Raw genomic sequence first — 24062 nt, forward strand, 5'->3', positions numbered from 1 at the left:
ACCTATTATTAAGATATAGGTGTTAATTTTAACTGAGGTAGAGATGACACAGTGCCAAACTCTAGTTCTTACCCAGACTGCATATTAGTGTCACTTAAGGAGCTATTCCTAAATAGACGACTATACCCCACCCTAGACCTACCTATTATTAAGATATAGGTGTTAATTTTAACTGAGGTAGAGATGACACAGTGCCAAACTATAGTTCTTACCCAGACTGCATATTAGTGTCACTTAAGGAGCTATTCCTAAATAGACGACTATACCCCACCCTAGACCCAAAGCCCAGAATATTCAGGCAAGTGTTTCCAGGTACATTTTGAAGAAGCTTCCCAAAATGCTTTTGAAAGGTAGATAAAATTTGAAATTCTAGCCAACAAAAGATGACATACAGCAGTGTGCCAGATTATACGAATATTTAACGATGGCCAGTGAGAAATGAGGCTTCAAAACAATCAGGTAAGCCAGGAGGCAATATCACAAAAAGTAAAGAAGAATTTCAAGAAAACAAATGGTCAACAATGTCAAAGGAGGAGATTACAGAAAAAAATGACTAGTGAACAACCAGCAGGCCTTTTGCTGACCTTTAGTAAAAGCAGTTTTCCATTAAAGAAGAAACCAAATGATGAGAAGTAATGGGTGGGAAATAAAAAAGAGATTTATTCTTCCTTTACATTTGGCTGTAAAATGAATATATACCATCTGTAAGGTAGATAAAAATGTGTTTGCCAAGAGAAGGTGTTATTCTTTATTTTGCTTTTTAATATACTTATCTGGTGAAGATTTAGTCTATCAAGAACAGTCTAAGCTACATTATCCACTGATTATTTTCAAGGAGTTCCATACATATGTGATCTGGGATTTGCTATAAGACTATTTCATCTCCTCCAAATCTATTAGGGTTATCTTTTAACATACAGACTGATGTACATGCTAATCCTAAAATACAAGCTAAACAGGTTCTCTATGACCTGGCTCTGCAATTATCTTTAAACAAGTTTACTTACTCTAATTACAGTAATTGACCACCAGCACTAAGAGCTAAATAACAATTCTGCTATGTTGCTAGTGGGAAACATTCCAACCAGCCACTCAATAACTACCTCATTTGCAAAGCTTTCACTTGCCACACATCCAGTGCTGGGAGGCCCTAAGGAGTATGTTATGTATGATCTTTCTCGCTATCCTCAGAGATAAAAGTACTCTTTATACAGCCCAATCCAAATGGATAACTACATTTTTAAATCCTTAATGTTATAAGAAAAATCTAACTTTTCTTCACGATTAATTATTCAAAAATGATTTACCACAATTTTTGGTAAAATGTATTGCCTGACTTAGGCTAAGGTCTGTAACCTTTCATAAGATGTACATCAAGTTTCTGTAAGTTCTTTTACTTAACTGAAAAGAGCTCAAATTGACAGTATGGATACTGTGAAGGTTAATTCTAGATGTCAACTTGGTTAGATGAAGGAATGCTGAGAAACCTGGTAAAGCAATTTTTTCAGGTGTGTCCATGCGGGTGTTTCCAGCAGAGATTAGCATGAGAGTCTGAGTGGCCTGGGTGTGAAAGAGCTACCCTCAGTGTGGGTGGGAACCATCCAATCCGCTGGGGGTCCAGAGAGAACAAAAGACAGAGGAAAGAGGTGAAGCCCTCTCTCAACCCACTGGAGCTGGAATACAATCTTCGCTCCTGTCCATGGACATCAGAGCTCAAGACTCTTCAGCTTTTGGGTTCCAGAACTTACACCAAGGACACCATCAGCTTCCCTGGTTTTGAGGCCTTCGGACTTGGACTGAGCCACGCTACCGGCATCCAGTTTACAGACGGCCTATCACGGGACTTTTCTTCATAGTCATGTGAACTAATTCCCCTAATAAATCCCTCTCATATAATTATAACATAACCTATTGATTCTGTCTCTCTGGAGTACCCTCACTAATACAGATACTGTTTAAAGCTCTTCCCTCAATGTTCCTCTAAATTCTTCCCATTATTACCTGAAATTCTAATTGATCATTCAATAAACATTTCCCCTTAAAAATCAAGTATTCTGTGATGACTATTAAACTTTCATATCTTGGAAAAAATAAGACTTTCCCTCTAAGTTGTAGCCAGCACTCACTAGGAAATAAGAGCTTTAGTTTGGAGGGAAATAGGGCTAGTTTTGGATTATCTGAATCAGTGAAACTAGAAATTTGGGAAAAATAGAGTGGAGGACTCAATGAAGGCTGAGAGCACCTTAAGTCCACTGGGTACAGTAGGAACACTTGGGGGTAAGTAAAGGAGAATGTCAGGAAAGGAGATGGGAGAATACTAAAATGATTTTACTTGGATATCTGGTGAATAGAAAAAGGGAAGCAAGGTGTTGATATATTCTTGAGCAGAGAGCATGTTCTACAACAGTGGTGCTAACGAGTGGCTTTCAAAGCATAAGTGGGCAGTCTCTAATTGTCTTTGTCTAAACAAAGATGGCCCATAGATTCTTTCAATTTTTACATTCTATAAATTTCATATACCAAAATGTATTTCTTTATGACCACTGGAGGGTTGTGAGAATCACAACAGTGTTCATGTGAATCTGTATCATAGATACTTCTTATAAAATACATGAGTATGCATAGTTGTAACATTCACAATAAATAAAACAATAAAATTGTTGTTAGCAGTGTGAATACACTTAAAAAAAAGCCAGACAAAAAAATTTTAAATCAAAAATTGAAGGCATGTAAATTAAAATGTGAAAACGTTTTCCTACTACCAAATTAGTAACGTCATTTTGCTTTATTTGGCCTTTAAGAGGCCAAATATTGGCAAGGACAAGATAAACAAGAGCATTCACACACTTATGGGAAATGTATTAGTTGGTATGACATTATCAATTCACTTCTTCTACCATGTCATCTACCTCTGGGAATCAAACACATAGAGAAAAACACTGCAATAATATTTTCAACAATAAAAAAGTGTGTGTGGGAGTTGGGGAACTTTTCAGGTCCAACAATGGGAGATAGGCTAAGTCATTATGATACACTCACAAAATTATTATTCAGCCACTGAAAATTAACTTTTAAAAACCTCTTTGACATGGGAAATGCTTGCCATAGCATTTGGTGAAGAAAGTATATAAAAATGAAAATGGTATTACTGCTATACATAAGACACACAGAAAATACACCAAAATTTAATAGTCATCGCCTCTCTTTAAAATGCTATTTACTCTTCCCTATTACTTTCCTAACAGAAAAACATTTTTTAATAAGCAGTCTTTTTTAGAGAAAGAATAATTTTAAACCATATATCTTAACATCTTTGTTATATCAAAAAACTTGAGTTATCCAAAAAAACTGTATTTCAAACAAAGATATGATTTAATTCCTTTCTCTGAATATTTAAGTATACTGAGAGTAGTACTCCTTCAACTTTAGAAAAGGGAATAAGGAGTGGCTCCTGTCAAAATGCAGATTCCCACATCTCCAGGAATGTGTACCTGGCATAGGTAACCCAGATGATTTTGATTAAAGGGGTCAGATAAACACTGTCATACAATAATCAAAATGTAGCTCATTTCACTTCTTTGCTTGCTCGGCCTTTTTAGATGACTAAAATTTTATGAAGTTTGTTCCTAAAACCAAAATTCTCTATATAGTAATGGCCTGAACCAAGAAAAACAATGTTACTTTCTGAATGACTTTAAATCTAATTTTATTAAAACACTATTCAACAACAAAAGCAAACACCAACACAAATAAAATAGGCTCAAAATTAAAATCTTACTGTCAACTTTTAATAAAAACAGTCTCTAAGGTTCTTTATATCACTGACATTAAATATCTGACATAGTCAAGGGAAAACAAGATACACCAAAGGTTTGCAAGGAACAGCATTAATATTTAGCAACTATAAAATAAGCATACCCTTAAGACTAATTTAGTGATATCATATAAGTAACTTGAGAAAAATACTTATCTGCACGGAATGTGCAGGTAAAAAAAAAAAAATCATATTTTGTTTGTAAGAACCCAAGCTATCCAGCTAAATTTTTTTTATAATGTGAAAAGAACAAATTCTCAACCATCTTTCAAATTGCTAAATCTGAGGGAATTTCACTCTTTTTTTATGGCACAGTAGTATTCCATGGTGTATATATACCACAGTTTCCTTATCCAATCACCCATCGATGGACATTTACGTTGGTTCCATACCTTGGCTATTGTAAACAGAGCTGCAATGAACATGGGAGTGCAGGTGTCCCTTTGACATGATGATTTCCATTCCTCTGGGTATATACCCAGAAGTGGGACTGATGGATCATATGGAAGATCTATCTGTAGTTGTTTGAGACACCTCCATACTGTTTTCCATAGTGGTTGTACTAATTTACAGTTCCACCAACAGTGCAGGAGCATTCCCTTCTCTACACATCCTCACCAGCATTTGTTATTCACAGTCTTTTTGAGTACAGCCAGTCTAACTGGGGTGAGGTGGTATCTCAATGTGGTTTTAAATTTGCATTTCCCTGATGACTAGTGATGTTGAGCATTTTTTCTTGTACCTGTTGGCCATTTGTATGTCTTCCTTTGAAAAATGTCTATTCAGTTCCTTTGCCCATTTTTAAAATGGGTTATTTGTTTTTTTATTGTGTAACTGCTTGAATTCCTTGCAGATTATGGATATTAATCCCCTGTTGGATGAGTAGTTAGCTTGGAGAAACTTATGTTGAGTGAAATAAACAAAGCACAGACGGATAAAATACTGCATGTGCTCACTCATAAGTGAGAGCTAAGAGAGAAAGGAAGGAAAGAAAGACCACAGTGGTGTGCTGGACTTGCAGAGGGAGAGAACATACCTAGAGATACAAAGTGGAGTGGGGGAAAAGGGGAGGAGGAGGGAGTTTGGGGATAATTGGGTGAGGGACGTGGGGCACAATCGCAATTTGTGGTAATGAGCATGCTGCCAGTATGGATCTGGCCTTTACATCTAGGGCACAAGGGGGGACAATCAGCTTTGTATCTCATGAATATTCATAACCAATTTTTAAAAAAAGAAAAATTGCTAAATCTTACTCTCACCAGAAAAGATCCTTGCCTAGCAATCTATATTGAATTGCAAAGAGCACACTACATGTTTGCCCTGGATGTTTACAATCAAAGGAGTTAAACAAAAACAGATGTCCAAAAGAAGGATTAATCAAATATTTAGCCTATTAGTTGCTACATCATTCTCCTCCATCCCTGATCTCTTTTCTTCATTCCCGGTTTTGAATCTTAAAACTAAGTCATGAAAATTCACTAGTAAAAATATGCTTAAAATTAACATTTACACAATTTACAGATTTACTAGGTACATTCTGTATACAGCACATATACTAGGTACATTCATATACACAATTATCTCAAGCTCTCTGTGAGGGAGGGGTAGTCACACACAGCACACTGCATTACTGTGCAAGTGTCTCCATTCCACCACCATCCCACAGCCCCAGGTTTTTAAGGAATTCTACCATGGCTGCTTTATTTCTTTATTTAATCACAGCACAGTGCCTGGCTATGAAGACTGTTGTGATATGGAAATTGAGATTCAAAGTGATCGTCCAATGTCACACAGCTCGTTTGTGGCTGAAATTGAAGTTTTAAACTACACTAAGCACCACCTTCTTTTTAACGTAACAGCTACTATACTAATTAAGTATTATAAGGTAGATTTAATGTTAGTTTAAAAACAGAAGGCTGATTTTCATGGTGTGACAAAAACAGAAATCAAGTATATGAGTATAATGAGCTCTTTCACAAAATTGCCAAAATAAATTGTAAATTTCAAATTAAAACACAATAGTGAATTACTGGTTTCAGGATTCTAATTTATCCCATCAGACCAATAAGTTGTTACTACAATAAATCCAAATAATAACTCTCCTGAGTGTTTACATGGCAGTTTAAATATATACTATTATAGAATTTAAGTTGTAACTAGCAGTGTGTGCTTCTCTGGAAATTTCTTTGAGGGTAGAAGTGGTCATTTTCATTTTTATATCATAAACTTGGTCCATAATTCCTAGCACTTAACTGCTAATTAGATTTTGTTGATTTTAATTAGATAGACTTTGGGACAGAAATAAGAAGTCCACATAGTCTATCAGTATTAAATTTAAAAAGAACAGGTTACTGAATGAAAAGAAAGGTGCTAGAACTTTAAAGAGAAGGTCACGAAGGTAGCACATGTTAACACAACTTCTTTATTCACACAGGAGATTCTGTTGTCTTCCTGTTGACAAGGAAGGGGGATCTTTCTTGATCCTTAATGTGCAATTCTGAAATCTTCCCTAGGCTGGGGCATGGAGGTCAAATACTACTGTGGGTCAGGAGGGTCCAGTGTTTTCCTAGGTGGTTATATCATGTATCTTTGAAATATAGTTTTAAATATGAAATGATAATACTACCTCTTCCTTCCTAGCTATGACTACACAGTCCAGTACCAAAGGAGGTTAGAATTTCAAGAAATGTGCAATTCTGAAATCTTCCCTAGGCTGGGGCATGGAGGTCAAATACTACTGTGGGTCAAGAGGGTCCAGCGTTTTCCTAGGTGGTTATATCATGTATCTTTGAAATATAGTTTTAAATATGAGATGATAATACTACCTCTTCCTTCCTAGCTATGACTACACAGTCCAGTACCAAAGGAGGTTAGAATTTCAAGGAGGGTAGAGAGGATTACCTACCTAACCACTTTTTAAAAAATAAACATAGATTCCTGCCTCACAACTTACATCCAAAAAATCCATATGGATTTGAGATTTCACAATAAAAAAGTTAAGCCTTTAGTCTATATGCTTAAATTGCTTAAATAAAGTGAAATCCCTCATAACCTTGACTCAAGGGAGAGGGCATCAAGGACAAAAGCCATAAAAAAAGACAGAATGGACAATATAAAAATCAAGCTAACACGAAACACAACACAAAAAATTTTGGAAAAAAATGTCAATGCCTAACAAAATAATGTTAATGATGTACCTACATATCATCAAGAAAAAAAATAAATAAAGTTTTAAAAAACTGACTGGAATATACACCATTTACAAAAGAAGCAATACCAAAGATAAACATGAAAAAAAAAAAGGTTAACCAGCAACAATAACATACAGATAAAGACAAGATCCTATGGCATTACGCATTAAATTAGCAAAGGGAGACTATAATATCCAATTTTGGCAGCAAGCAGAGAAAGGGATGCTGTCCATACTTGGTGAATATGCAAATGGTACACAACCCATTTTAGGGCAGTTTGGTATTAAAACAGTGCATAAATCTTAAAAAGCACAGCAATTCAAACTTCCAAAGCTTTATACTAAGGAAATAATTTAAAATGTAAGCGAAGATATAACTATAGCCATGTTATTATGTATCAGTATTAGCTAATCTGCTACTAAAGACACTGACATTTGGTATAGGTCAAATACATTATGACATATCATTAAATATAAAAAAAGCCTCTACCACAAAAATTTTGCAAAGCACAAGATTTACAGAAATGATTTAAATTTTGGATTTTATCTTCAAAGAATTCAAAATAATAAGTTTAATACCACCTATTTTTCAAAATATTTCAGTCTTCTGAGGTCCATTTCCTTGAATGATTCTAGTAAAATCAGAATTTTATAATTAGTATTTTATTTTCCATTATAGTCAAATCTAACTAGGGAGCAGACAAGTTCCAACCCAAATAGGTAATAAATAGGTAATAAATGGTTTTGAGAGGATTACTTAAACAATTTTTAAAAAAATAAACAAGATTCCTACCTCACAATTTACATCCAAAAAATCCATATGGATTTAAGCCAAACCATATATTATAGTCAAGTTCCAAGCCAAACACGTTTGCCACCTTCACTGAATAGAGACCAAGTGTCTTCATTATTTGATATGCCTGACATTGGGTTTTAAAGTATAATTTAAATAAAGAGTCAAAATCAAGAATCCCAATTTCCTCAACATGGTGGCAATCAAGGTCTCCAAAATCCGAGCAAATCTACCTTTCCAGACTTATTTCCAACTGTAAAGTCACATCTTAGGGATCAGATCTTAAAGTCAATGTGCAATGAAAATTAATCTTGATAATTCCCTATACCACTCATAAGGCACAGTTACATAAAAACTAACAAACTGTTTTCCTCCTGCACTAAAACAGGTAAGTGCTTCTTTGAGCACATTAAAAAGTGACTGATTTACATATGTGTCATACTGTCACCATACTAACATTCAGCAAGGTGAGATGTTCACACTATGAAAGTATGTGGAAACTGAAAATGATTAGGGGAATAGCAAATCTACCTCACCCACTTCATGCCCACTCTAGGCCAGACACTCATTTCAGTGGAATGGCAGAAAAAAATCCCTCATACTATTTGAGTTCTCTAGTTCTCATTCTCAGTTATTCACTCTCTCTCTCTCTTTTTTTTTTTTTAGGGAAAACAGAACATCTAGTTGAATTCATGTATGCATGCTATTGAACTCTGCACTATAACCAGTATCCACAAATGAGCCTCTGCATGGTGGACTGAGAAGCAGACTAGGTTTGGTCCTGGGTTTAGCCATCTGCTAGTAATGTGACCTAATCTCTCTATGCCTCAGTTTCTTCATCTCTAAAATGGGATAGCAATACCTACTTCATAAGGTTGTTGTAAGGATTACATGAGTTAATATCCACAAAGTACAGGTACATACATTATGTAAGTGTTGAGTTGACTATTATTTTCCCAGTAATCTCTATTCCAAATATATTCTTTAAAAATCTGCCCTAATATCTCCTCCTCAAAATAAGGCAATTAATAATCTCCAACCAAGGTCAAGCTTTCCTATACACTTAAACTTCTATGACTCTTAATTTCTGTATGATTCTACTGGCTTGTACTTATTTCCAGGAAATGTTACTTTTTATGTGTTATTTATGTTGTCATATAAACTATAAATTTATAAATATAAATTTTAATTATTATTAAAAGAGAAAATATGGCAATACATACCATACCTCTTTGATACATAAAAGTCACTTAAGTAAGTACTCAATAAATATTGCTTATGAGGCAAGGTCATTGAATAAAGGTTTTCCAATGAAGCACAAAGAATTTCATAAAGAAAATACTGTTATAGATTCTTAGTTTGTATCAATGTTGGTTGGTTTTAGCTTTCTATGATCTGAAAACAGTGCTGCTAGATTCAGCCTTAAAGTCTGAAAAACAGATTAACATATTAGACACTTACTGATAAGGTGACTATGTGGTGTTAGGCACTATCCCTAAGTAGATGAAAAGATTTAGTCCCTGCACTCAACAAATCTATAAATAAAACTAATTAAACAATGTTCAAAGTGCAGTGGGAAAATAGAGTAAGGGTATTAACACCTATTTTCCTTTATCCTCAGTTGAGGTCTTATCGTGTAAGAAGAGAAAAAACAAAAGCTGTATTTCACAAAAGTATTGATCAGAAAAGCTAATAAATAAGATACATATAGAGACTGCATAATTCCTCTAAATATGATGACTTCTAGATCTTTTTCATCTGGAAAAACACCACAGGGATTTGAAACCAACTATCTGGCCTTGATCACCAGACATTGTTCTGCTAAGTTATATGTGCAAGAAGTTATTCTTTAAACTAAAATTCTAATATCAAAAGAAAATTTTTTAATTGTTATAGTTCTCCTAATTGACCTAGGTTTTCTTACAATTTAAAAAATGATCTTATATTTGTATACAGTCTGTCATTTAAGATTACTAATATTACATATGTAAAGGTAAGATGTAGTGTTTCTTCATATAATGATGATCTTACCAAACTATGGAAGGAAAAATACACTCTGCAGTATTTCATGCATCTGTATAGGCCCACCTCTGCTCCACAACAGCAATTTGTCAGCTAGGTATACTACACTTCTACTCAACCAGAGACAAGCAAGTTAACCAACTCTACTGAGTATCAAATTTGCAAACTTTGTACCATGTATTAACTATGTCAACTACTACAATGCATGCAACTTCCGAACAACCACAAACTAACCAACAAGTAAAATATTCTGGTCAATAGATAACATATCCTCCTCTCAATGAAGAAGTATTCCACAGCTAACTCAATCAACCTAATTCAACACCAAAATAAAAATACCAGATGTTGGAATATAATTAGCAAAAATTAATGTATACTACCTAAGAAGCCCATCAACAACTGAATTTTCTTTGTCAAGGATAGTTAAGCCACTATTCTGCCTTTCACTTTCTTAGCACAAATAATAGAGAAATATAACAAAGTTGCATCACACGCATGATTTAGGTTCTAAAGTCAGCCTGTATGAGATGAAATTATACAGTCATTTAAGAATAAGACTGTCGTTGAAGATTACTAATTTTATATATGGTAAAGGTACAGCATGTTTCTTCATATATAATGATGATGTTACCAGCCTATAGTCAAAATAATCCTTAAAAAAATCTTCAAATGAACCATAGGCAAGGTAAGGTGCAAACAGGATAAAACACAAAAGAAAAATGAGACTGAATTGAGAACACAGCAAGTCTCCTTCCACTCACTTCAGGGCTCATCCACAATGAATGGAATTCCAAGGGAAATCATTTTCATTATTATGATCCTCTACACCACCTTTCTTATTAAAACTCAGAGCACATATTTGTTTAAGTTAAATGCCACAGAACAAAATTATCCTGGAGTAATAAGTAACCACCAGATGCTTTTTTTTTGTAGCACTATCAGTCGAAGTGAATTCTAGTGTTCTACTTCACAACTATCACCCAACTGCTTCTCAACTTTTTTTAGTTTTCACCTTTAAAAAAAAGATGCAAGAGGATATATAAATCTCATTATGCCACCAAGTTAAATTCAAAAATGTATTCACATAAGTGAAAATAAGATATGATCACTGCAGCTATTTGGGCTACTATTTTCTCAAATTTATTCAGTTGATTAACAGTTTAAACCTTACACCAAAATTCCATTTTAGTGAGAAATCATATCTTACCTACTACCATAAGTGTGAATTCAAACCCTCTCTTCACCGATTTTCTGTATACTTGATTTGGGAGATTGGCAAATCCCACATAGCCTTCAAGGTTCTTCTGTTGCTGAGAAAAGCAAAAAGACCCCAGTTATTCATGTAACAACAGTACAATTCTGTCACACATTTCAAATTCCCTTCATTAACCCATTTTTGAAAATTACACAAACTATTATTCCTAGCAAATCAAACTGCTTTTACAGGGTAACTAATAAAAGGATTAGTTAACAGCAGAATGAACTGAACATGAGTTGACTGACAGTACAATGGTTAATTATAAAAGCCTAAGGGAATAAAATAAAAATTAAAGAGACCTGCCTCAGAACAACAATTTCAACTGAGTTAGTAACAGTAAGATTCTGACCAACCAACTAAAACAACAAAATAACAAAGGGTTTTTCGCAATAAAAAAAATCCCCTTGAAATTATATTAAGAACCCTTTTTAACTTATCCCCTTTACTCACACTGACTTACTACCACAGGTATAAGTTTCTTGAAATTTGTCTTCTGATTCATGAAATGAAATCAAAATATTAAGTTTAAAGTAATTTTTCATAAATTCTTGAAGACTCTTATGATTAATGTCAATCAGCAAATAATACCTTTCGAGCTGTTATGCCAGGTCCAATTATGCCAATTTAAGTTTTCAAATGATTCTGTTGCTTCCGTCTTCAGGGAAATCAGATTTATCCAAGTTTTAAAGTATATTATAATTCTGCTTTCTATACGGTTTTTGATTCTTTGATGATCTTGACAATAGTTTCATGAGTAATTCAAAGAAATCTACTTCTAAATTGGTGTAGTAAATAAGTCTGATTTTTAACTTACCCAATTGTGAGAAATACTGTCCATAGTTCAGACCATCTGAGAGAGTAGAATCTTACTGGTTAATTTTACTTTAGAGATAGGTCTTATTCATCATTAAAATACAATGGCAAAATGTTCCTAAGAGGTACACAATTCTCTTAAAAGCTTTTGCCACATTTAAATTCTTGTTTTTAAAAAACTCATGAGATGAAAGCATCAATTCAACACATTTGGATTTAAAAAAGAACAGAGGTCTTCCCTAGTATCACAGATGTAAGCTAAATATTCCATCCATAATCTTTTACCCTTTTTTAAATCATATAAACTAATTTTTAAGCCGAATGTTGACAAGCTAAGTTAGCCAATTAAGTTCAAAAGCTAATTTTAAACATAATAATTGGGAGACGGATCAGATGCAGTAAAGTCAAATATTTGGAAGCTTTCTATAAATAGAACTATAAATATGTATTAAATTTAAGGATCCCTTGGTTCATATTTCATCTAAGTGTAAGTTAAATTTAAGTTAACTTAGACTGAAAAAAGTCTTTGTAAAAATTATGCAGTATACTCACAGCTACTTTGTAAAGAACACATTTCCATCATTCCAGTGTTCCAGATTCCAACAGAACAAATCCACAGAGGAATAGTAAATGAGGAATTCCAAGAATTGTAATGATATATTCAGTCAAAACAGGAGAGGCAAATCCGTTGAAACACAGCAAAGGACAGAGGAAAAAAATGAAAATTACTTACATGTAACTCAACAAATTAGAAGTAAATTACAAATAAATTGAGGGCAGACCTTTTTCTACACATGTCAAAGTAATTTTTGCAGGCTATAAGACCCAGTAAGTTGAAATCTATTTTCAGCAGCTCTCCAGGAGCTGAAATATAGAACAAAAGACCTCCTATCTTTTTATAAAGATATAAGGATTATAAAGATATAATATATAATATATATTACACCCTGTACCTGAAGTCTTACAGAAAATGGTGGAAAAGATGTAAAAGTATAAAGCTTCAGGAAAAGTATACAGGAACCAAGTTTTAAATTCTAAGAAGGAAAAAAATGTAATTTCATATAATTTTGCTTTGTTACTTAGTGGATTAAGACAGCCCAGATCAGATAAATGCGAATATTTTAACTAAAACCTTTTTATACAATTCTGTATCAAGTTCTATGAATTAAAGTGAAGAAGTTCAGAATTGGAAGAAATGTAGACTTGTATATTAGGAAAAGGAAGGAAGCTAAAGAGGGTAAGTAGTAACATATGGAAATATGAGGTAACTATGAACTGAAAACTGAAAGGCAACTAATAAGCATAGAGAAAACAGTCCTAAAAATGCACATCTTTATAATGATACAAATATATGAGTTAAATCACAACCTACTTCAAACAATTTGAGGCAATTAAGGCATTACTGTGGTTTTATAGTTAAAGTAATTAAGTTTAATAAATGAAAATCCAATTTTGAAGTCAATTAATTACAAAATTACTTTTCCTGTGACAAAACCCTCCAACGAGTTCCCATTTCCCTCAAAAGTAAAAGCTGAAGTCCTAATACTGGCCTACAGTGGTTCTCAATCTTAGCTGCATCTTAGAATCACCTGGGAAGCTTTTATAAAATCCCAATGCCCTGGTTGCACCCCAAGACCAATTAAATCAATCTCTGGCATTAGAACCCATCCATCAGTATTTTTTAAAGCTCCTCGGATAGTTCCAATCTGCAGCCAAAACTGAGAACCACTAGCTAACAAGGCCTTGCAAGATCTGGCCCTACTGTTACCTATTCCCCAAACACACCAGGCATGCTTTCACTTCATTTTTGCACTTGTTGCTTTCCCTGCCTGGAACAAATGATGATGATGACGACGATGATGACAACGACGATGACCCAAATGTCACCTTCACAGAGAGGCCTGCTCTGACCATCCTATTTAAAATTACAACTGCACTACTCACCCCAACACTTTGCTGCTTCCTTTATGTTTCTCCTTAGCACTTAACCATCATCTAACATACATTTTACTCATCTTGTTTATTGTAATCTCCACCCCACCCTCCCATGCTGCCCCCAACTAAAATACAAACTTCATTAAGGCAGAAATTAAGTGAATTACATAAATTGTGGCATCAAAAAAGAAGCCATCTGGGAGAGTTGAACAAGTTTCAGAGAATATGAAGGTTGCACCTTCAAGGAACCCACCAGACAAAAGACGTTAACAAAAACGCCCCAGGGACTGCCCCTGTGTCTTATTCATTGCTTTATTCTCAGCAACTAGAACAGTCTTTGGCACACAGTAGCATTTTAGGATTGAATTAAGAAAAGGGACAAAAGCACTCCAGGTAAGGGGGTGGGCCCTAAAGTGGGGATGAACTTGGTACTTACAGCAACAAAAGAAGGTATGTCAACAATAATGAAGTGGAATTGTGGACAAGGGGATGAGTGATATAAACAAGGCCAGGGAGGCAAACAGGGGCTAGATCATGTGGGACTCAGCCGAAGCAGAAAGTCTGGACATTATTTTAGGCATGATGGGAGGCCACAGAGGGTTTTTCATAGGCAAGTGACCCGATTAGTGTTTTAAAGATAGCTCTCACTGCTGAGTGAGGGAGTAGAAACTAGTAAGGAGCCTACTACAATAGTCCGAAAAAAAAAAGAGTATATTGTACTAAGATGGTATGGAAGCAATGAGAGAGAAGGATTCAGAGTATGTTTTGAAGGTAGAGTTGACAGGATATTGCTGATGGATTTGATGTGACAGGTGAAGAAAACAGAAACCAAAAATAACTCCTAGGTTTTTTGGCTTGAACAACTCAATGGCTGGTGATACCTCTTAGGGAAATAGAGAGCAATGTGGTGGAAAAGATTGAGTGGTGAGGGCCAAAATAGTCAAAATCAAAAACAGTTTTGAATACATAAGCTTGAGTGCCTATTATGTATTTATATAAGAAGGATAAACCAGTTTCTGAGTTCAGAAACTCCAGGGTTGATTGGTGCTGAAAATATAGACTGAGGAATCATCTGCATATAGATTTTATTGGGAGGGGATTTGATTCCCAAAGAGAGACTTTAGATAAAAAAAAAAAAAAGAAGAGGATCCAGACAGAGTCCTGGAGCAGTCTCAGCAACATAGTGAGGAAGAGGAGTAACCAGTCGATTTCGAGTAGACAATTCTTTGCACGTAATTATTGCAACACTTTAAATGGTTTTAAAAATTGAATTATTTTAATTTTTAAATATTTTACTTGTCAGTTCCCCCATATGACTGATTTCCCAGACAAAAAAAAAAAAAAAAAGAAGAGGATCCAGACAGAGTCCTGGAGCAGTCTCAGCAACATAGAAGAGGAGTAACCAGTCGATTTCGAGTAGACAATTCTTTGCACATAATTATTGCAACACTTTAAATGGTTTTAAAAATTGAATTATTTTAATTTTTAAATATTTTACTTGTCAGTTCCCCCATATGACTGATTTCCCAGAGGGAGAGAAACATGTCATCTTCATCTCCACATTCCTAACAAAGTGCTAATATGCAGCTTCCAAAAAAGGTGAATGACTACACTCACAGAAAAATTTCTTCTAAGGAAGAAACTTTGTCCAAAAATGAAAGGCAGATTGGTTTGGCTACTTCTTCAAAACAAATTATCCCAGAATTCATATAAAAGTGCCCCATCAAATAAAAAAAAATAAGCCTGAAACTACTTGGTACCAAAATACTATTTAGATAATATACTAATATTATAACATTGGTTGAATAAAATATACAGACTCTTCAAATCTCATAAGAATTTCTCCTTATCCCAAATTCTAAAATCAACCACAGCCTGTAATTCAGAAGATTTAACCACCCACTGATTCTTTTTCTGCACAAATAAAATGTTCAGAGTGCCAGTGTGAAATATAATCCCTGGATAAGGAAACATTTATAGATGTGGTTAATACAATTGTGGCATTTATAAGTATGTGAATATAAATAAAAACATATTTGCCCAGGCTTCTACCAAAATACCCTTAGGTCTTGAAAGTATTCCTTGATTTCAAATATAAGTTATGTAAGAAGAAACATTTATCAAGTCATCTTTTCTAAAAGCTCATATTTTAAAAATCCTTTAATTAAAATGTCAAATATTCTATGTCAAATTCATATTTAAGAAAACTCAAACTATAATAACTGTTGCATGAAGGAAAAATCGACTTAAATACAATATCCAGTAACTTCAGTGTTGAACTTCTCTAGCCTTATTTCTAGAAATCAAATCAAATATATTTGAAGAACAAGATACTCCAAACAGGGTCTATAGATTATTGAAACTCTTTAAGAATTCTTTATGTTCCTCTTGCTACTTTTTCTTGTCCTAAAGAATAAAGTTACCCAAATCTTGATATCTAAAATCCCATTATCATTTTTAAAGCTTTGAATATTAGTATTTGCTGTAACAAATTTTCCAATAAAGGAAAGTAGCAACTTATTTTGAAAATTGATAAATATGCTTTTTGGTAACAACAAAAAACTGAGGGTGGCTGTAACAGAATGGAAGCCTAATAAAAACCAGAATTTGAGAAAAATTAAAACATGGTCCTGGAAGGATCTGCTACAAACCTTCAACTATTCCCTATCTTCACAAAATGAGATGTTCAGCAAAAAAACTAAATGGTTAGGAATAATAATACACACCCCAAATAACTGTAATATGCCCAGAATTCTGTTTCTCCCCTTAGTAGCTACAATTAGAAAATAAATCAGCAAGATCAAAGGTTCAGATCCCCATATTGGCCAGCTGCCAATCAATCAATCAACCAGGCTACAAAGATCCAAGGTCTACATCAGTAACTTTAAAACACAGACATTTGATCTTACCTAAATAACATTAAGTTCAATGCGCTCCCTCTGAATTTTAAAATATACCATATGTATATTGTATATTGCTTTACACACTGACAAAAATAATTAAACTTATTTCTGCTAAAGTTTAAGTAATTCTAAATGTGAAAAACAATTACAGCTACAAAGGAAAAGATATTGATGCAGAAATTCACTAGTTTACTCTTAAGCATTCCTAACAAAAGACTGACATCATACACATAAACTGTCTACCACCAGCTTAGTCAAATTCCTACTATCTCTCACAAAGCGCAAAGGACAAGATGAAGAACTTCATTCACCATGTAAATGTTTTAAATATTTAAAATATAACTGGTCTAAACATACCTAGATTCTAGATTAAAAATAATAAGAACACTAAAATGTTATAAGATTACATAGGCAAGTCCTAAATATCAGTTCTTATGTCTCTAACCCCCCAACTATTTTAAAGGTTCATGTTTTAGTTTGCATGCCTCCAGCTCCTCTCTTTTTACTGAGATGTGCAACTGTGTACTGATGAACCAACTTTCATCTTCTTAATCCTATTCTAGACTCTTGGTTAATCTACTGAAAAAATTTTAATATTTAACTCTATAAGTATATGTAAATGAAATAACTTAAAATTTAAATAGATTTCTTTTCTTTGCTCTGAACTTAGGATTCAGATCTTAACTTTCTACAATTACTAACCTCACTATCTCACTCGTTCATTCAACATAGTTATTGGACCCTTACTACATGCCAGGCATCTGTGTGTGTGCTAGCAATCAGGGATATAAAAACTAATAAAAAGAAGGTCCCTGTTTATGAAGCTAAGAATCTAATGGGGAGGTCAGATAAGTTAGCGGCCAATTACAATAAAGTGATAAATGCTATGATGCAGGAAAGCACAGAAGGATGCTATGAGAGTAAAAAAGGAAGGGTGCTTCATCCTATCTTGGAGTAGAATCCTTCAGACCCTGAAAGACTAGTGGGCCTTAGTCTGATGAGAGATGAGAGTGGGTGCTGAAGAATATGGGTCTCAGGCAGATGAGCTGTTAATTGCAAAGGCCCAAAAGCAAGAGGACAACAAGGTTCTTTACCGGAACAGTTCAAAACAACTCATTTTCAGAGTTTAGGAGCTGCAGCTTAGGGGAGTTAAGCAAAATCCAAATGATAAAGGACTTTGTTGGCCATACTAAGCAACTGAGATTAGACTCCATCTTGAAAGCTTATGGAGAGTATTAAAGGATTTGAAGCAGGAGAATGCACAATCACAATAATCCACATGCAGAGTACATTCATATTTTTGAAAATTACCACAGACAAGAATATTGAAGATGAACTAACTGGAAGAGAAAATGGCAATCCCAAGAGCTGCTACAATAGCCCTGGGGAGCCATAAGGACTTGAACCAAAATAGAGACAGTCAGAATTAAGAGAAATACAAGTTAGAACTCTCCTGTCCATTAAGGTAGCCACTAGCTACACGTGGCTATCGAGCACTTGAAATTTAGCTAGTATGAACTGAAATGTACTGTAAGTGTAAAAGTCACCAGATTTTAGTATGAAAAAAAGAATAAAAAACATTTTATTAATAACATTAATTCCACGCTGAAATAAAATTTTAGATTTAATGGTTACATATAATATATACTAAAGTTATTTTCACCTGTTTATTTTTTAAATGTGGCTATTAGAAAAGTTTAAATTGCATCTGTGGTTTGTATTAAATTTCTATCAGACAATGCTGGGTTAGATATTAAAGAGATAAAAGCAGGTCTCTGTAACTAGCTTGTGGGAGATGGTGAGATTCAGAATTCTGATTTTAGGTTCGAGCAACTGGATGAATGGTAATATCAACTGTTAGAAGCAGGAATTATTTGAGTTTCGGGTGTTAAGCTTAGGGAAACAAGATACCTAGCAGGCAGCTGCATACATAAAAGTTAGAAATTCTAGAGACATCTAGGCTAGACAGATATTAAACATTTTAAGCCATCAACACTTAAATGGTATCAAAGCCATGTGTCTGAATCCAAATACAGTATACAGAGTAGGAAGCAGGCCAAGGATCAACACCAACATCCCACCATCACCACCTGAAGTAACCTAGGAGAAGGTGAGAGAAAAGAAGAATCAGGAAAGTAGTTCCCAGAAGCATTTCAAAGAGGAGATCAAGTGTAACAGCCTTTATCAAGAAGTGGTCAACTGTACCAAATACTCTGGAATAGTCATACAAGGATACAGAAAAACCTACTACTTGCTATCAGGGACCACTATCAGAGTTGTACCAGTGGGAAGACAAGGGAAGAAAGCAGATTAAAAATAAATAAGCAGAGAAAAACTGCAGGCAGTGAGTGTAAGCAATTCCTTTTGATTGCTTATCTGTGAAGAGAAGAGAAATAAGGTAGAAGCTAGAGGATTAACAGTGTGCGAGGGGGGGTTTTAAGCATTTTTAAAAGCATATAGTTGCACCTATTTAAATGCTAATAGAAAAGGACAAGTAGACAAGTAGCTGAAGAGAAGAAGGTAAGTAAAAATGCAGATGTCTATGAAGTGAAGGACAGGATTTTTCCTAAGCACTAGAGATAAAACCACCTGCTAATCCTAAAAAGGGAGAGGAAGGAGCACTAGGCGTAGACTAAGGAATTCTAAGAGATAAAGATGTGAAACAGCAACCACAAGGACAGGGAGAGAGGCTAGAAATACAAAGCAGGCAGCCAAGCAATTCTGTCCATCTAGTTAATGCTGAAGACAACAAATCTTTTTTTGTTGCTTTTTTTTTTGGTCTGGCAGCTGGCCTGTGCAGGGATCTGAACCCTTGACCTTGGTGTTATCCATACCACGCTCTAACCAAGTGAGCTTAATCAGCCAGACCAACAAATCTTTGAATTTATCCCTGAAGCCATGTGACCTTTTTCTCCAGTAACAATCCATAACTTGAGTATAAGACAATAGGCTATAGGATGCGTTTGAAACTGTTATTTTGCAAGAAAGTTGCACAAAAGTACAAGGGATCCAGAGAAGTTGTCAAGTATAACTGAAACAATTCAGTGAACAAAAATAGAGAGAATCAAGGATGGAAGGTAGGAAGTAAGGAAGTAAAACAACTAAAAGACCGTGAAGGTGTGGTTAGACTGGGCCATACAATTAAGATTTTAGAGGTGGAACAGAAGTTCCAGACCATGACCCCACAGGGTCATTAAAATGATGGCTCAAGCACAACCAAGAAACTGAGGCTAACTTACTGAAAGAGTTTTACATATGGGCACTAAAAATGCCCCAGAATGATGATGGAGCTTGGAGCAGAAAGAAAAACTGAGTGTCAGGCACCATCTTTAACAAACAAGAGAAAACAGGGATGTGGTAACTGACAAATTTAAGAAGGAGGAGAAAATGCTGTTGCTAAACAGTATAAGTTTTTAAAGAAGCAGTGTTCTTTTCAAGCAAGAATGGCCTAGAGCCTAGACTAGCACTGTCCCACGGAAATATAAGGTGAACCACATATGTAATTGTAAATATTCTAGTAGATACATTAAGACCTAAATAAATGAAAGATATTTCTGTTCATGGACTGGGAGACTTAATATAGTTAAGATGGCAATATTCCCCAAATTGATCTATACATTTAATGCTATGCTTATCAAAAGCAGTTTGGCGGCTTTGCAGAAGTTGACAAACTGTAATGCATATAAAAACTCAAGGGACCCAGAACAGCCAAGACAATCTTGAAACAGAACAAAGTTGGAGGACTCATACTTCCTAACTTCAAAACTTCCTACAAAGTTACAGTCATCAAAACAGTTTGGTACTGCCATAAGGATAGACATAGATCAATGGAATACAACTGAGAATCCAGAAATAAACCCTTACATTTACAGTCAACTGTTTTCCTATACAATTACCAAACCAAGACAATGGAAAAAGACAAACCTTTTCAACAAAAAGTGCTCAGACTACTGGGCATTCACATACAAAATAATAAAGTTGTTTTCCTACGTCACATCACATGCAAAAATTAATTCAAAATGGACCAAAGACAATAAATGTAAGATCTAAAACTATAAAACTCTTAGAAGAAAACATGGGTATAAATCTTCATGACCTTGTGTTAGAAATGGTTTCTTAAACACGTCACCAAGAGCACAAGCAATTAAAAAAGTAAATAAGTTGGATTTCATCAAAAATGAAAAACATCTGTGCTACACAGAACACCATCAAGAAAACGAAAAGACGGGCCAGCCCGGTGGCGCACTGGATAGTGCACCGCTTGGGAAGCGCGGCGGCGCTCCCGTTGCCAGTCCCGGTCCGGTGCGGGGGCGACACTGAGGGTTGCGATCCATTGCCGGACATGGAAATAGACAAAAAAAAAAAAAGAAAACGAAAACGAAAAGACAACCTGTAAAACTGTAGAAAACATTTGCAAATCACTCATCTAATAAAAATCTTATATCCAGAATATATAAAGAATTCTTACAACTGAGCAACAGAAAGACAACCTGATTAAAAACAGGGCAAAGCATTTCAATAGACATTCCTGCCATAAAAGATATACGAATTGCCAATAAGCACACGAAAAGATGTTCAACATCATTAGTCATTAGAGAAATATAAATTAAAACCACAACAATACCATCTCATTGCCAGCAGGACAGTTAAAACAAAAAAGACAGACAATAACAAGTGTAGACAAAGATGGGGAGAAAATGTAATCCTTATATAGTGCTAGTGAGAAATGTAAAATGGTACAGCTGCTTAGGCAATAGTTTGGCAGTTCAGTTCTCCAGAAAGTTAAACTAGACTTACCCTATGATCTGGGGATTCTATTCCTAAGTATATGTCCAAGAGAACTGGAAACGTATGTCCACACAAAAATGTGTACTTCAATGTTCACAGCAGCATTATCCATAATAGTCAAAAAGCAGAAAAAACCCAAATGTCTATATCAACTGATGAGTGACTAAAACAAAATGTGTCAATATCTATACAATGTAATAATTTCCAGCAGTAAGATGGAATAAAGTACTATTGAGCTTTGCTACAACATGGATGAACCTTGAAAATATTATGCTCAGTGAAAGAAGCTGGTTACAAAAGACTACATATTCTATGATTCCATTTATATGAAATGACCAGGATAGGCAAATTCAGAGAAAAAGTACATCAGTGGTTGCCAGGACCTGGGAAAGGGAAGGAATGAGGACTGATTCCTAATGAGAACAGGGTGTCTTTATTCCTAATAAGAACAGGGTGTCTTTTTTTGAGCTGATAAAAATGTCGTAAAAGTAAACAGCAGCAATGGCTGTGCAACCTTAAATATACCAAAAACCACAGAATTGTATACTTTAAAGGGGTGGATTTTACAGTATGTACATTATATTTCAATAAGACTGTTATAAAAACAAGCATATAGTATGTAATACACTACTTTTCATATATAATGTTTATATCTCCTTTCTTACATGTATCTTACTAAGTTGTGCAAAAAGACAGGGAGAATAAACCAGAAACTCGTGAGATTGGTTACCTCTATGGATGGGTGGGAAAGTGGTAGAAAGACAGGCGGAATTAGAATAAAGTAAAAGAAAGGTGGGAGGGATACTTTTACTGTTTTATAGACTTGACTATTAACACCAGTAAACAAATAATAATAATAAAGTAATAATAAAATTTAAAAATTTTTAAAAAGCAAAATCAGCCAGGATGCGAGAAGAATCCAATATAGAATAATAACAGTAACAAATGAAACTAACTGTAATTCAAATGAATGACACAGACACTTAAGGGGGTAGGAAAGAAAAGAACATAAGTAACTTTGGAAAACAATATTTTGACTGTATAGTGTAAGGCTAAAGACAAAAAGAATTATACACAAATACTACACTCTATTAAGTAAATACATTTATAACAGCAGTTCTGAAGCTACATCTATGTGTACAATAGAATTTAACAAATATGCAAACAAACTGTGGGTGAGAGTCAGGTTTATCAATGTCTGAGAAAGGAGTTACAAATAAGGAAAAGAGAAAGGGCAAACTGAACCCTGCATTAATAGACTGGAATAGGTGTGCCCATATAAATTCATGGTTTTTAATATACATATACATACATATTTACACACACGTATAAAAATAAAATAGAACTGTGTATGTATATAAATACATATATCTTCTACCTCTGCCTGTTCAAAACACCTAGAAGCAATGACACCCCAATAGCAATGAGCACTTCTAGTGTTCAAATCTTGGTTGCTAAATACTACTCTCAAATAAAAGGAACCTGGACTCCTTGAACAATGGTTGATTCCAGGGCTTATGCAGGAAAAACATAAGATGAACCAGAAAGTGAGGAAGTGCTTAAAGGAATGATGGGGCATTTTAAAACAATGAAGAAGAACCAACTTGAAAGAGCTCCCAATGGACAATTTGAGCAACAAAACAATGATAAGATTAATATTCATGTGTTCATACTAATATCATACTGACTGAATTAATGAATAAATGAATAAATGAAAAGAAAGAGCTCTTCCTTACAATAGAATCCCAACTTAAAAATGTAGCATGATGTAAACATAAAATCTCTATTAAGATAAACTGCACAGGGCTGGTGGTTAGCTCAGCTGGTTACAGCATAATGTTATAACACCAAGATCAAGGATTTAGATCCCATACCAGCAAGAAAAAAAAAAGATAAACAGCACGGCAGTAATTGCCACAGGCAAGAATCGTTGACAGATGCTAAAATTAGTGGATAACATCATAATGAGAAAAACGGTATTTGGTAGTCCAACAAAGGACTACTATCTAAAATTCTTACAAACTTAATAGGACAAATAATCCAATTTTAAAATGAACCCAAGATATCAACAGACCACCAAAGAAGATATAAGGATGGCATATAAGCACAGAAGATCCGCAACATTATTAGACATTAGAAAATACAAAAACGGGTACAAAACTATGCTATCTAGCCTAAGTGAATCATTGTACAGTATATGCATGGATTGAAATGACAAACTGTGCTTCACAAATATGTACAAGTAAATGTTAAGATTAAAAAAATTAAAACTAAAATGATTGGTTAAAACATGGTGTTATAAGGGTTCAGATTCCTATACCAGCCAAGTGACAAAACAAAATGAAAATAAAAAAATTTTAAAATTAAAATGAAAACTAAAAAAAAAAAAAAAAAAATTACAATGAATCTACTAGAACGGCTAAAATTAATAAGAGTGACCATTCCAAGCGAGTGAGTATCTGGAGCAACTGGAATTCTCATACACTGCTGATAGGAATGTAAAATGTTATCACTATGTTGGAAAAGAGTTTTGCAATTTTTTTTTT

General features: G+C 34.4%; 1 protein-coding gene across 1 annotated transcript in view; it reads right to left on the reverse strand.

Annotated features, from left to right (window-relative positions):
* The window catches only part of LOC103605548 (septin-7-like), a 92969-nt gene that overhangs the window by 52253 nt on the left and 16654 nt on the right, over positions 1-24062 (reverse strand). The window contains exon 3 of the mRNA XM_008590163.1: positions 11027-11128. Within this exon, the coding sequence (XP_008588385.1) occupies positions 11027-11128 (102 nt within the window). The remainder of the gene's footprint in view (positions 1-11026; positions 11129-24062) is intronic.

The sequence above is a fragment of the Galeopterus variegatus genome, unplaced genomic scaffold (genome assembly GCF_000696425.1).
Source record: "Galeopterus variegatus unplaced genomic scaffold, G_variegatus-3.0.2 Scaffold5890, whole genome shotgun sequence".
NCBI classification, from domain to species: Eukaryota; Metazoa; Chordata; class Mammalia; order Dermoptera; family Cynocephalidae; genus Galeopterus; species Galeopterus variegatus.